This window comes from Oncorhynchus mykiss, chromosome 22, assembly GCF_013265735.2.
Source record: "Oncorhynchus mykiss isolate Arlee chromosome 22, USDA_OmykA_1.1, whole genome shotgun sequence".
Taxonomy (NCBI): Eukaryota; Metazoa; Chordata; class Actinopteri; order Salmoniformes; family Salmonidae; genus Oncorhynchus; species Oncorhynchus mykiss.
This window is the reverse complement of record NC_048586.1, coordinates 40,673,299-40,689,325: the sequence shown is the minus strand read 5'-3', so window position 1 is coordinate 40,689,325 and position 16,027 is coordinate 40,673,299. Positions and strand designations below refer to the sequence as shown.

At 43.6% G+C, this 16,027-nt stretch overlaps 1 protein-coding gene across 1 annotated transcript; it reads left to right on the top strand.

Annotated features, from left to right (window-relative positions):
* Nucleotides 1–4,781: 4,781 nt before the first annotated feature.
* Nucleotides 4,782–14,023, top strand: LOC110501875 (rho-related GTP-binding protein RhoE). Its single transcript, XM_021579726.2, has 5 exons — nt 4,782–5,247; nt 5,359–5,446; nt 10,176–10,285; nt 12,800–12,925; nt 13,059–14,023. Exons 1-5 carry the CDS (start codon nt 5,143–5,145, stop codon nt 13,299–13,301), a joined length of 672 nt encoding a protein of 223 aa, XP_021435401.1. The 5' UTR covers nt 4,782–5,142; the 3' UTR covers nt 13,302–14,023.
* The last annotated feature ends 2,004 nt before the right edge of the window (nt 14,024–16,027 follow it).

Genomic DNA, 16,027 nt, shown 5'->3' with positions numbered 1-16,027 from the left:
ACATAATCATAGGCTATGGTGTAATAGAATGGTTTGCCTTGTGTGGTAGGTTTTGACACTTATGTAGGTCATAACCAGTCATAACATAATGCAATACACTGTATGTCACAAAAGGTCTAAATATATGTGTCGTGGCAGTGTTATGACAAGGGCACATAGGGCTCTGGTCAAAAGGTAGGGAAAGAGGAAAGAGGATACCTAGTGAGTTGCTCAGCTGAATGCATTCAATCAAAATGTATTTTCCGCATTTAACCCAACCTGTCTGAATCAGAGGTGGCATTATATAGGGAATAGGGTACCATTTGGGACACAAGCAAAGAAAGGACCTCACTTGTCTGAAGAATTGACTGCTGGGAAATCTATTGAAATCCTGCAAAATCCAAACTGTCAGAAGTTTCTTCATGGGAAGAAAGCTATGTCCACAAAGGAGGCACATGCTCACATTCGACTTTGCTTTTGACATTCTTCTGCCTCTGCGGTTTTATTATTGCAGATTTAGCTGGCTGACATTGGAAACAGGTCGGCTGCAATACAGGGCGGGAACAATTCCTGATACCAGTATTATCAAAGCCATATGTGTACAGATATAGGATCTTAATTTGAGCCAGTTTGCTGCAGGAAAATAATCCTGCAGCAACAGGAAATATGAATAATTATTTGGATTATAATTAATGGACATTTTTGTAGGATTTGATACATTTTTCAATGTAAAACACAAATCTGACATTCTAAAGTGAAAATTACAAACCTACAAATAATTATACATTGAGCATGCGGGAAGCAGCCGCTAGCTGATCCCGCCCTGGCTTAAGAAAAAACAATTAACCTTAGGGCCAGACTAGTTACCATAATTTTCTCACATTGCCATTGACAGTTTTTTCTATTGTCTCTTTTTGGTCCATTTAGATTGTTAATGTAGATTGTATACAACAACAAAAAATTCAAAAAATGTTATGGTTAAAAATGTTCATGTTTTACTGTGACTTGTTGTAGGCTCCTAAGTGGACCATAAGGTTAAAAACCAAACCAAATTAAGAAAACTAAACTAAATTTAAAAATAGTAATAGTAAATTAAGAAAAAATATATATAAAAAAACGAAATAACTCCGACCGAGTGTCACTTTTGCTGGTCTAGGACAGCCAATAGCTACTTTCCTTACTGAGGAGTTGGCAACACTGACTCCAAACCAGAAAGTGGCAGTAGCGTTGTTTGGCAATTCATGTCCGTGTGTGTTGCTTTATGGTCTAGTCAATGTTCGCTGGCTAGCTGTGCTAATGCTGCTTTTTCTGTAGAAAGCCCTTGATACAAGCCAGATGGCCGCCGCTATATAACTAGCTAGCAAGATGACAAAGAAACAATTTAATTCACTCTCCATAATCGAATATAGCCCATAGATACAATTTAAGCTAGCTGGCTAACGTTAGCATGATTCACTAGCTAGCTGTTGTGCTAGCTAGGTAAAGTAAAGACACTGCATTGACTCTCGACAGCCAGATACAGGCAGCTGCTTCATGTAAATAAATCCATTGTGAATGAATTATAATGTTACTAGCTACAGCGTTTAGGGCCACGCTGTGTAATTCCAATGGCAGGGTTTTTTACTGACTTCCCACCCAACAGGACATGGACTTTCTAAACTATCCAGAACAGGCCCTGGTGCTGGTGCTTGGTAAGGTATACAGGAGAGCTATTGGCTCATAATATGTATACTGAACAAAAATATAGATGCAACATGTGAAGCGTTGGTCCCATGTTTCATGAGCTGAAATAAAAGATCCCAGAAATGTTCAATACGCACCAAAAACATATTTTTCTCAGATGTTGTGCACAAAGATGTTTACATCGTCCAACTGTCCTCATAACCATAGACCACGTGTAACCACGACAGCCCAGGCCCTCCACATCCAGCTTCTTCACCTGCGGGATGGTCTGAGACAAGCCACCTGGGCAGCTGATGAAACTGTGGGTGTGCACCACTGAAGAATTGCTGCACAAACTGTCAGAAACGGTTTCAAGGAAGCTCATCTGCATGCTCGTCATCCTAACTAGGGTCTTGACCTGTCTGCAGTTCGGCGTCGTAACCGACTTCAATGAGCAAATGCTCTCCTTCCAATGGCCACTGGCACGCTGGAGAAGTGTGCCCTTCATGGACAAATCTCAGTTTCAACTGTATTGGGCGGAACGCAGACAGTGTGTATGGCGTTGTGTGGGCAAGCACTTTGCTGATGTCAACATTGTGAACAGAGTGCCCCATGGTGGCGGTGGGGTTATAGTATGGGGAGGAATAAGCTATGGACAATAAACACAATTGCATTTTATTGATGATTATTTTAATGCACAGAGTTAACGTGATGAGATCGTGAGTCCCAATTGTTGTGCCATTCATCTGGCGCCTTCACCTCACGTTTCAGCATGATAAATCATGGCCCCGTGTCGCAATGATCTGTACACAATTCCTGGAAGCTGAAAATGTTCCAGTTCTTCCATGACCTGCATACTCACCAGATATGTCATCACCCATTGACCATGTTTCGGATGCTCCCGCCAATATCTAGCAACTTCACACAGCCATTGAAGAGGAGTGGGACAACACTCCACGGGCCACAATCAACAGCCTGATCATCTCTATGCCGCAGAAGATGTATGAGGCAAATGGTTGTCACACGCTGATCCACGTCCCTACTTTAAAAAAAAAAAGTATCTGTATTCCCAGTCATGTGAAATCCATAGATCACAGTAGGCTGTCATGGGGAGAGCGGATCATAATAATAGCTGAAACGTAGCAAATGGAATGGCATCAAACCATGTGTTTGATTGTATTATTCTGATTCCCCTCCAGTCATTACCCACAACCCTGTTCTCCCCAATTAAGGTGCCACCAACCTCCTGTGCCATAGATTAGGGCCTAATAAAAAATTCTCAATTGACTGATTTCTTATACAGTATGAACCTTAACTAAGTAAAATCTTTGAAATTGTTGCATGTTGACGTTGTATTTTTGTTCAGTGTGAGTACAGGGAGGCTGCTGTCTTGGGTCAAGCTCAGCCCCCGGATCATTCCCAGACAGAGTTGTGGCTGGAGTGTGAGGTTTTGTTTTCATAGAGGTGTGTGCAGTGCTGGCAACAACATGAACCTGGACAATATAATTTTAGTTGTTTACAAAGCATATACATTTGAAAGTCATTGGCATTGATTGATGACAAGAACATTTGTAATTGTTCAGTTCTATGAATTTATTTTACATTTCTGGTTGTAAGTGTTCACTGTTGTCATATGAATGACTTATTTGGAGTACAGTTTATCCCCAAATCCTGGAAAACTTTCACCCCAAGTTCAGACTTCCAGCTGATAAAGCAAAGGAGTCCATCTTGTGAGACCTGTGATCTGGGCCAAAGATAGTTGTCAATGAACTTGTGGATAGTAGAGACTCACATCCGTATTCACATTATAGGACCTACATATTAACTGAACGTTTCATGACTTATGTAAGAGCCAAGTCGAAAGGTCAGTGAGTGTTGGATGTTTTGTCTATTTCACAAAAGATACCTTGTGACAAACATGGAAATGCTTCTTTCATCCATGGCACTGAATCTGTGTGTAGTAAACTCACATTTTAGCACACTATCAGAGAGAGAGAGAGAGAGAGAGAGTTTGCCATTCATTCAGTAAACTACAATGGTGTCCTCTATCTTGGTAGGTTACCGATAACAACAAAGGCTGTTCTGTGTCAAAATTCCTTTGTGTTCCACAGAATGTGTTCTGACCACACAATGGAGGCTCTCAGGGAGGAACAAAAACAGTCATCAAAAAGTGCTGATTCTTAGCAAGGCCTCGTATGTAACCTGACAGAAAAGCAATCAGAGTGTGAAAGAGGCTTGAGTCGTAGCTTTCCTCAGAGGAAAAGCTGACTGCTTCAAATCGCTTCATTACTATGCAAGACCATGTTCCTTTTACAGTGAAGCCCACCATAGAAAGGAACTTTTACAGCGTTAGGTCCTCATCACATACCACAATACAGCAACACTCCATCAACACACAACAACAGTGTTATTGAGTGTTACTTCGTGGTGAGCGGTGAGTCGAAAGGACTCATAATTCTACATGATGAAGCTGTGTTGAAAACAATGTACTCTACTTGCCCTGCATGGTCCACTTCTTCAAGGAGAGATATCATCTTAAATACCTGCTACCAAAGATACCGCAGCGCTGATTGTAACTCCTCTCAAGTCAGAATTAAGGTGAGTCTACTGAGTTTCCTGTGGTGTTTGCTTCAGGACAATATGGCAGCATAGTGGGGGAGGCTCTCCCCTCTCAGCACCTCTATGCATAACTCCAGCTGTTTTCATCACTCTCAAGGTTATTGATATTCATTGCAGACAAACATATCATTGGCTTCAGTACTACAGTCGTTAAAGGAGAGTGCACTAGTTTCAACCCCTTTAAAAGTGGTTATAAATATAAAAAACAAATAGAAATATTGAGACTTCATTCCAGACGGTTCATTCAAAGTCCAATAAACACCGATAAAACTAATGGGAATACATTACAGGTTCCAAATGATGACACAATTATTAATTATGTTTGTAGATTATATTCTGATTTATACCTACTGCAAAATACTGTTTTATTGCAATAACATAATTACTATAGGACCTTTAATATTATTTATCAGAAATTGTGTAATTCACTGTCAACCAAATATGTATTACAGCTCCTCAAATGACTAACTGGTCTGATACATGCGTGCTCGACCTACTTGCGCAACGCCCTCGCTCTCTGACTAGAAATTGGAGTGAATCCTCAAAGTCCTGCAAACTCCAAGCTGAGGACCGTTGAGTCTTATAAAGGGTCTGGAGCTCTCGGATACAGGACTGGCTATATGGGACGCTACTTGGATGTCACAGTCTTTCACTCTCCTAAGGGATCATATTAATTATTTAAAGGTTTTCTATTTTTACATTTTTTAAGTTACTTTCCCGTCGCGACGTTCTCATTATGTGCAGCTGGCTGCTGCAGTCAGCCCATCATCATACTTGGGAATCTAGAACGTTCGGATGTTCTGTTGATCCCGACTTTATTCTTCTTTAGGACACTTTCTATTTTATGGAAAGACGGAGGACAATATCACAATTGGTTACAAAATGGATTTAAATCCAAGCGTCAAATGTAAAATAGTTGTCGTTGGGGATAGTGAATGTGGGAAAACCGCTCTACTAAATGTGTTTGCAAAAGATTCATTTCCTGAGGTGAGTTTTATGTGATATGTCATTTTTTAAACATGATTATTATGAGTTATCAATCAGCTTGCAACTTTTCTATGTCTAAACATGGATATCACCATTTTATTTCATCTGTAGGGCTACATTCCCACGGTGTTTGAGAACTACACGGCAAGTTTTGAAATCGATACGCAGAGAGTTGAACTCCGTCTGTGGGACACTTCAGGTGAGGACCCACTGCACGTTATTACCCTTCTGAAAGCCTGCGTCACTGTCATACATGCTGTAGCTAATATAAACCAGGCATGAAACATCTAGAGTGTTCTACAACCGAAGACAAGCATGAAATCCTGATATGCAGTATTGGCCACATTATGTGCTTTACAGTAACAGCCAGCCCCTTTGAGAGGAATGGTCTGACGCTGCCTCTCTGGAATGTGGGAAAGGGGTAGATAGGAGTCGGATAACAGTTATGGAAACCTTTTGTACACCACCAGCATTAGCCTACATCTGAAACGACCCTCACACCCTTGAACACCTGACAATGTGGGAACACTGGTGTTGCCTCTGTATAGAATTGTACATCAGTCTTGTGAAATCAACATAGGCTACTTACTGACATACGTTTTTGTCCTGTGCACTCTGAAATAAATGCAAACCTTGCATTGGTACCTGTTTTGTATCCCTCGGTCTGTAGGAGTAGATTTGTACTTAATTTCTTTCAGCTGTCTATGAGGAGAGAAAATCTAAAGGGCGGTAACGAAATTAGAGACACTTATTTTCCCCTGGCCAACATACACACATTTTTACTCAGAGAGCTTGGCCTGGCCGGTCCTCTTGCATTATTTGTTTTATAAAGCCGCTCCCCCTCACAGCCTCACACACTCAACAGGAATCCCATATAAAGGTCCCTGGGGGATCTAACCCAAACACAGCCCCAGGTCTGCACAATCTAACCCAGCCCCAGGTCTGGGGGGGATCGATGTCCCATCCATGGGACGGTTAAGCTAACGTAGGCTAATGCGATTAGCATGAGGTTGTAAGTAACAAGAACATTTCCCAGGACATAGACATATCTGATATTGTCAAAGCTTACATTCTTGTTAATCTAACTGCACTGTCCAATTTACAGTAGCTATTACAGTGAAATAATACCATGCTATTGTTTGAGGAGAGTGCACAATTTTGAACATGAAAATGTATAAACAAATTAGACACATTTGGGCAGTCTTGATACATTTAACATTTAACAGAAATGCAATGGTTTATTGGATCAGTCTAATACTCTGCACACACTGCTGCCATCTAGTGGCCAATCTAAATTGCACCTGGGCTGGAATAATACATTATGGCATTTCTCTTGCATTTCAAAGATGATGGTTTAAAAAAATTCAAAAGAACAGTTGGTTTTTTGTATTTTCTTTTACCAGATCTATTGTGTTATTCTCCTACATTCCTTTCACATTTCCACAAACTTGAAAGTGTTTCCTTTCAAATAGCACCAAGAATATGCATATCCTTGCTTCAGGTCCCGAGCTACAGGCAGTTAGATTTGAGTATGTCATTTTAGGCGAAAATTGAAAAAAAGGAGCGGATCCTTAAGAGGTTTTAACCCAGCCCCAGGTCTGGAGGGGATGTAACCTTAACCCAGCCCCAGGTCTGGAGTTAATTACCTGCTAAACTACAGTTGCGGATGCCTCCAGCCTGGACTGGTTGGGTGTTTGGGCTGCTCTGCCTCCCTGGGTCTGTGTACTGCTCTGGGAGGAGATGGAGTAGTAATGGGAAAGAGAAAGGGGGATACCTAGACAGTTGTAAAACTGAATGCATTCAACTGAAATATGTCTTACTCATTTAACCAACCCCTCTGAATCAGAGAGGTGCGGGGGGGGGCTGCCTTAATTGACAGCCACATCATCAGCACCTGGGGAACAGTGGGTTAACTGCTTTGCTCAGAACAAAAGATTTTTACCTTGTCAGCTCGGGGATTTGATCCAGTAACCTTTCAGTTACTGGTCCAACAGTCCTACCCACCAGGCTACCTGCCGGTCAGGGAGTCCTCTGGGCTGGGTAGAGGTGTGTGTGTGTGTGTGTGTGTGTGTGTGTGTGTGTGTGTGTGTGTGTGTGTGTGTGTGTGTGTGTGTGTGTGTGTGTGTAGAGAGGGGGTAGTAAGGGGTTGAGGGAGTGCTTTGGGCGAGGTGAAGGGGGGTGTGTAGAGAGGGGTGAGGGAGTGTGTTGGGCTGCCTCTCCTCTGCTCTCTGACCTTAAGCTGATTGTGGCGTCCCTTGGGTCTGCCCAGGACACGACTCAGTGATTACACCACAGTTTCAGGAAGAGCTGACACACCAGGGCTGATACACCAGGGCAGCCCTCACCACACACACCAGCCCTCACCACACACACACCAGGGCTGACACACATCTAAGGAGTTCCACTGGACCAGCAATCCCCTCCCTCTCATCACAACATGATGGTGTGATAACGTAGATATGGTGGAATTGTTTTGATAACCTTGTGGATAGGGTGACGCGTTTCGAGATACACGATAGTGTTGTTTATTGTTATCACAAACGAGTCTCATGTGGAAATTGGAGTACCGCAACTACGTATAATGGGTAAAGAGCCTCCAACAGTTTGCCACCTTCTCTCTCTCTCTACTTTATAATGCACATGTAGTCCACTTAGACTCGTGCTAGTTTTCTTAAAAAGAGTAGACATCTATTCTAGTGATTAATTGAACGTCGTCCCATATCATGGTAGCCTCATTATACTGCACATGCCATGTACAGTAGTTTCTCTCTTAGGGATATCAGTAAAGATGCTGGATCTTAATTTGATCACCCTTTTGCAGGAGAACTTTCCTGCAATGCAGGAAATTTAAAACGTGTAGCAAAAATGCTTCTGAAGTTTGAAATTTCCACTTTGAAATGTCAGACTTGATTTACGAAAAATGTATCAACCACTACAAAAATATCCATTGATTATAATCTACATAATTATTCACATTTCCTGCTGCCGATTGATAATTTTTTCTGCTGTAGAAAACTAGCTCAAATTAAGATCCTACATCAGTTGGTGAGTTCACTGAAATATAGGGTTACCCAGATGATCTTGTCTAGTTCCCTTCTCATCACATAGTACCCTACTCATTATTTCAGAGCTTTCTGGAGCAACCTGCATGAAGAATAGCACCTGAGAATAACTCTTAACACAGTTAGCTGAAAGGTCATTAGAAATGCATGGGACTCCAGTGTTTTAGATTCTGTATGTGGATCAATGTGTTTAGTAGAGGAATTGGTCGGACCATGTCATTGGTCAGGGAAGTGGTTATATCCACCCCTGTGAGAAATATCCTCCTGGAGATTTCCCGTCTCTCTCCTAAAAGCACAACTATTACTTATAGTATGTAATAGTTATGTGCATTGCCTTGGGTTGGTGTCCTGTATTTCTGTAGCCCCTAACCCACCTATCTGATCGATGAGCTGTACGTTGAATGAGGAAAGATGCCTTAGGTTAGTTTGATGTCGTTGTTTTATCATGTACACTTTTCATCACGTCTCACAGCGACAGATACATTTACTGTACTTCGAGCCTAAAATTGCAATTTCTTACAGTCGGTTAGGTTTACCCCATTTTAAAATCAACTCAATCCTACAACTCTATTTTAATGTTTCCATGGAAAATCCTTCATACCAGAGTTTTAAACATTCCAAATCCCACACGTGTTCTGGTCGAGCCATTTATCAAACCTTAAGGTGGGCTATGAAAATAGGGGCCTCAAGGCTGTTTGTTTAACATAAGGAATCTGACTCGCCAGACTTGAAAATATTTCTGCATTGTTTACATCTGCTGGTGTGAATTTGTTGGTGGAGAAACGTGCCGGGAGGGGAATCCATGTCATACCACAGCATATGATTTATAGGCACTCTACCATGTCCAAATATTCAAATGGGCCCACTGGTACAGAAGTTTACTCCTGAGAATTCAAACTGAGTTTAATTGTGTTGAGGTAAATTAGAGTGAAAATTGAAAAAGACAGATGGTGATGGTGCCATTGGTGTTTTGGTCCGTGTGTTGGTCCAGAGTGGGACCATCTGGATTCCATTTGTGAATCAAAACATTTCTGGTTTGGGTGGGGGCAGGCGTTGTAAAGCCAGCTTCAGAAGTATTGGATCAGGTTTTGAGTGATTGTTATGACTTCAAGTCATGATGTGAAAAAGCATACTTTAACCCCGCATTCTTTAGAATTCAATGGCACAATTCAGGAACCTAGGTTATTCTACATGGCTTTGTATTCTAAAGGAGAAAGGCCTTTGGCATGGAACCCTTAGACAATTACACAAATCTCCTTTCTGAAAATGAGAAGCTGTTTCCTACAGTAGAGGCTGTATGTGTGAGATATGGTATTTTTGCGCAGCCAGTTTGGATTAAAGGTAATATATAACCTGTATGAGGAGAGGAGCCCCCTCATGTTGTACCTCAAAGACCACCCTACTGTGGGAAACTAGAAAATCCCCACCATTTTTCACAGAGGCATAATGGGGAGATGGGAACTTCCAGACATTAGTGTTGGTTTGGTTTCTTTACCTGGGATGCAACCTGACCCAGTCCACCACAGAGCTCCAACAGCTCTGAAGATTCTCTGCATTCCACACTACACACATTTGTCCCAAGAAAACCTCATGTCATGAAGGTTATGTTACAGATTGTTTAGTGTGCAGTATGTACGTCACAAGTGTATATTTCACTGGTAAAATACCTCATAGAATTTTGTATTAGTTGGATTCTGTAACTTTGTTTCTACTCCTGTTTGGAATGGGAACCACTGCAGTTTGATCAGTCTCTGCAAATAACATTGTCATTGTTTGAATCAACGCATCTAGTTGAGGAAGTACCGTGACCCAGTTACCACAGACCCTCTTTTACTTGACTAACATGGTGACGTGTTTGAATTGCAGGCTCTGCATACTATGACAACGTGCGACCTCTCTCCTACCCGGACTCTGATGCAGTCCTCATCTGCTTTGACATCAGCAGACCAGAGACCCTGGACAGTGTACTGAAGAAGGTGAGTGTTTTGGGGTGATATAGCGGACTCTTGTTCTGGAAGATAAGCTGCCTCGGCTCCTCTTGAACTGATGAACAATGGCCTGTCCCAATGGAATTTTCATTCAGTCCCCTAGACCCTCTCTAGAAAGGCCTCCATTTGTGTTTCTGGGTCAAGGGACCTCTGAAAAAACGAATTCTGCTAAAAACTAGCTTAACCAATGAGAGGGGGGGGGGGTTACTAGAACCGCACCAATGAGATGGGGGTACTAGAACCGTACCAATGAGGGGGGGGGGGTACTAGAACCGTACCAGGGGGGGTACTAGAACCGTACCAATGGGGGGGTACTAGAACCGCACCAATGGGGGGGTACTAGAACCGCACCAATGGGGGGGTACTAGAACCGCACCAATGAGGGGGGGAGGTACTAGAACCGCACCAATGAGGGGGGGTACTAGAACAGCACCAATGAGGGGGGGGTACTAGAACCGCACCAATGAGGGGGGGTACTAGAACCGCACCAATGAGGGGGGGTACTAGAACCGCACCAATGAGGGGGGGTACTAGAACCGCACCAATGAGGGGGGTACTAGAACCGCACCAATGAGGGGGGGTACTAGAACCGCACCAATGAGGGGGGTACTAGAACCGCACCAATGAGGGGGGGGGTACTAGAACCGTACCAATGAGGGGGGGTACTAGAACCGCACCAATGAGGGGGGTACTAGAACCGCACCAATGAGGGGGGTACTAGAACCGTACCAATGAGGGGGGTACTAGAACTAGAACCGCACCAATGAGGGGGGGTACTAGAACCGCACCAATGAGGGGGGTACTAGAACTAGAACTGTACCAATGAGGGGGGGTACTAGAACTAGAACCGCACCAATGAGGGGGGGTACTAGAACCGCACCAATGAGGGGGGTACTAGAACTAGAACTGTACTGTACCAATGAGGGGGGGTACTAGAACCGCACCAATGAGGGGGGGTACTAGAACCGCACCAATGAGGGGGGTACTAGAACCGCACCAATGAGGGGGGTACTAGAACCGCACCAATGAGGGGGGTACTAGAACCGCACCAATGAGGGGGGGTACTAGAACCGCACCAATGAGGGGGGTACTAGAACTAGAACCGTACCAATGAGGGGGGGACTAGAACTAGAACCGCACCAATGAGATGGGGTACTAGAACCGTACCAATGAGGGGGGGTACTAGAACCGTACCAATGAGGGGGGGTACTAGAACCGTACCAATGAGGGGGGGTACTAGAACCGTACCAATGAGGGGGGACTAGAACTAGGACCGTACCAATGAGGGGGGACTAGAACTAGGACCGTACCAATGAGGGGGGACTAGAACTAGGACCGTACCAATGAGGGGGGGTACTAGAACCGCACCAATGAGGGGGGGGTACTAGAACCGTACCAATGAGGGGGGTACTAGAACTAGAACCGTACCAATGAGGGGGCTACTAGAACTAGAACCGTACCAATGGGGGGGCTAGAACTAGAACCATACCAATGAGGGGGGTACTAGAACCGTACCAATAAGTGGGGACTAGAACTAGGACCGTACCAATAAGTGGGGACTAGAATTAGGACCGTACCAATGAGGGGGTAACTAGAACCGTACCAATGAGGGGGTAACTAGAACCGTACCAATGAGGGGGAACTAGGACCGTACCAATGAGGGGGAACTAGGACCGTACCAATGAGGGGGAACTAGAACTAGGACCGTACCAATGAGGGGGGGACTAGAACTAGGACCGTACCAATGGGGGGGGATCTAGAACCGTACTAATGAGGGGGGAACTAGAACCGTACCAATAAGTGGGGACTTGAACTAGGACCGTACCAATGGGGGGGTGCTAGAACTAGGACCGTACCAATGAGGGGGAACTAGGACCGTACCAATGAGGGGGGACTAGAACTAGGTCCGTACCAATGAGGGGGGGACTAGAACTAGGACCGTACCAATGAGGGGGGGACTAGAACTAGGACCGTACCAATGAGGGGGGGACTAGAACTAGGACCGTACCAATGAGGGGGGGACTAGAACTAGGACCGTGCCAATGAGGGGGGACTAGAACTAGGACCGTGCCAATGAGGGGGGTACTAGAACTAGGACCGTACCAATGAGGGGAGAACTAGGACCGTACCAATGAGGGGAGAACTAGGACCGTACCAATGAGGGGGGACTAGAACTTGAACCGTACCAATGGGGGGAGGGCTAGAACTAGGGCTGTACCATTGAGGTGGCGGGGAGGAATGTGAAAACAAACTCACGTGAGGCTCAGTAGTAGTCAAACCGGCCTTGTTCACACATGGTCTCCCAGATCCCAGACACGGCTATTGTGGGTCTCCGTGCCCTTTGACCTGGCTCAGTATTGTGCCAGCTGAGAGGAGTAGGGTCCAGTTAGAGATTCCTCCCCTGGAAAGAACATAATCCAACCAAGCTTTTTTGCTCTCGGACCCCACTCAGTAGGGCCCCAGTCTCGGACTAATGCTTTCCCTTTTCTTTCCTCTGTATAGTGGAAAGGAGAGATTGAGGAATTCTGTCCCAACACCAAGATGCTGCTGGTGGGGTGCAAGTCAGACCTACGCACCGACCTTTTTACCAAATCTCACTCTGGCCATACCCCAGTGTCCTATGATCAGGTGGGTGTCATGTCTTTCTAAATGTCATTCAAGATTATGGACTTAAACATGATCCAGTATTAAAAGCGCTGGGAACAATTTGTAATAGGCAGAGCTCCTGACTGATTTCAGTGTTGTTCCCTCTCTGTCTCAGGGCTCTAACATGGCCAAGCATATCAGTGCTCCGTACATCGAGTGTTCGTCTCTGCAGTCTGAGAACAGCGTCAGGGACCTCTTCCACGTGGCCACGCTGGCCTGCGTCAACAAGGGCAACAAGAACGTCAAACGCAACAAGTCCTCCAGGAGCACCAAGAGGATCTCACACAGCAGACCGGACCTGCCCACCGTGGTGTCAGACTTCCAGAAGACTAAAACTAAGACCTGTTCTGTTATGTGACTGGGATGATGTCATTAGAGAGACTGGGAGACACTGTGAACATGCTAATGAGCATTTGAATTTTGGACAACCATGAAGAGCTTTATGCACTATTAGTGTGCCAACTGAATGAGGGATGGTGTTGATGGTGAAAACAGCTACGTTATACCCTGCTTTTTGACACGCTAGGGGAAGCATTAAAAACAAGGCGTAAATGAACACATCATGAACTAGATGTATCCCAGACAGTCGTCACTAAAGAGCTCTACTTTTATTCTCAGCTTGAACTTGAATCCTATGGTTTAGAACACAGGCAGGGTTGAAGAATCCTGACTATTGAAAAGCTTCCATTTCTGAAGTGTTACAGGTACCAGTGTTTTGGGGTCTGCTGTTTTCAAGGATCCTGTGTGTTCTTCTAACTAATGAACCGAAATTGTTGTGAGGAGAGACAATGAAGGATATGAGAGCAGTTAGATTGTGTAATGTACAGAGAAGCAATGATGACAACCAAGATGTCTGAGCAGAATTGATGCATGTCACGTGTTGTCACCATTTACATTTCCTTTTTTCTTAAAATGTTGCCCTTTTCTGAATCTGTTCATTACAATGTCAAAATAGTTCATTTCAGAACTGTCAATTTGCCATGTTTAAATGTACTGTAGTCATGTAAATGTGGTACATGTTTGAATTTATACCTATACACGTATAAGCCCATCATTAAATGCCTCAGTGCTGCATTTATTGACCTATGGGAAGTACATACTTTCCTTCTGAATTTGCCTGTTTAGTTTTATAAGAACTAGTGGTCTATCCAAGACACTGGTCTTGATTTTTTAAATATTTAGGGCCTTGGAAGCTCATTCAGTTCCTGTGGACATATATGGAAGTGTCGACGTCTCTGGATTGTGGGTTTTCCTATGAAAAGAGTAACTACTGTAGATAAGATTTGTCCTTTGGTTAGTGAAGAGAGACATTTACTGTGAGTGACATCCTGCTCTTTCTGCCTGTCACGCTGGCCTCGTTATCAGAGCTGTGACTTTGCTAAAGTCTTTCACTCTCGCCTCTCCTCTGTTGGCACGCTGCAGGAGTTCTGGTCACATGATGACGCACTCTGGGTGAACCTTAACTATCCCTCAGCTCAGCTGCCTGCTGGCTGTCTGTCCTACCAGCCCCAGCCCTTCTGAATCTTTTAGGAGCATTAAGAGTTGGGTTCCTTGTGTTTGACATTTGGGTGTTTCTTTAAGTTGTGTATATTTGCTTGAAAACCCTCACCATGCCAAACCAGACACATGTAGTTTGGGAACTGTATTTATAAAGGTAGTGACTGACAATATTATTCTTGTTCCTAATGAGGAATTAGTGAAAACACCCAGGCAATACATACATGAATGCCTTGATCACGTCAAATGCGGCCTAATGTGCTGAAATATGTCAAAACATGGGCAAATTCTGTCCAACAATACGATATAGATGCCTCAATGATACATGAGGATATGAAACCGGTCTCCTGAAATCAGGTGACTACTGTGATGCAACATATTAAGAGATTGTGATATCCTTAGCGTTGCTATTTTTGCACAATATAGTGCTGTTTGTCGGAATAGCAGTTTACAATAACCAGGACACAAGTACCATAGATGGGACCAGTGGTCTGTGTCATTGAATTCTATTGGGTAAATGATTGCTCAGTGTGTAACATGCATCAGTGGCTCCATCAACACAGAATCGCTGCATTTTTTTATCAGGATTGGTCCTGTGTTGTGGTGTCCTGTCTAATCAATTCCCTTAACGGTGCCCCATTCAAGGTGATATGGAAGGTGACTTAGGGAAATCTGTGCTGTATAATATGGAAGAGATGGCTATTTTTATGCCACAGAAAACCTAATGCCATATAGAAGTTCTGCCTCGTTGAAATACAAAAAGGCCCATTTGTCTTTTTGTGAGCGTACAAATCCAGGCCGTTGAGCTAATGCTAGTGGAGATTATGGTGATAACAGAATACATTTACCCTTGTTTTTGTATTCATGGTGGTTAGATTCGGGGTAATAGAAAGAGATGGTCTAAATTGCAAGCCTTATTCCACCACCCTGGTTTTCCTCTCCTGCAGTGACACTTGTAGTAATATTGTGAAATAGCCTATCTTTACAAGCTTATCCAAATGAGTTCAATTGATTGGTTGATCAGAATTCCAACTCTTTAACTTGTGTCAAAATGTAAACCCGAAGAACCTCTGGTTGCTTCACATATGGTATGTATCTGTTCAGTGTAGTTTCTCAGCAGTGGAGAGATACTAAACCACACAACAATAGCTGTTAACAGCAAGTTCAACTTCATATTAGTTCTCATTAAAATCGTACATATTTTATGTTATTATAAAATGGTAGGCCTACTTTGAAAGGTAATGATATGGAAACTGAATTGCCATCCAGAGGTTTTTGGTGATCAAATATTTTAATCGTTGAGCCTAAACTGCCAGCTTGCAATTGCACACCCCATTGCAGTATTAATTAAAGCACTAAGCCACCATTCCGGCCTACTGATAAAATGCTTGTTAGCCATATAAAAAAATAAATGCTGATATTTACACCGCCCTCATTTAATTGGATATACAAATTGATACACAAATGTATCCCATTACAAAAGATATTGATAATGTGTTGCAATGACTAGGGGCTCTATTCAATCTGAATCGTTGAAGCGTCACAAGACAACACGGTAGAAATGTAAAGGTCATTTCATATTGGGAC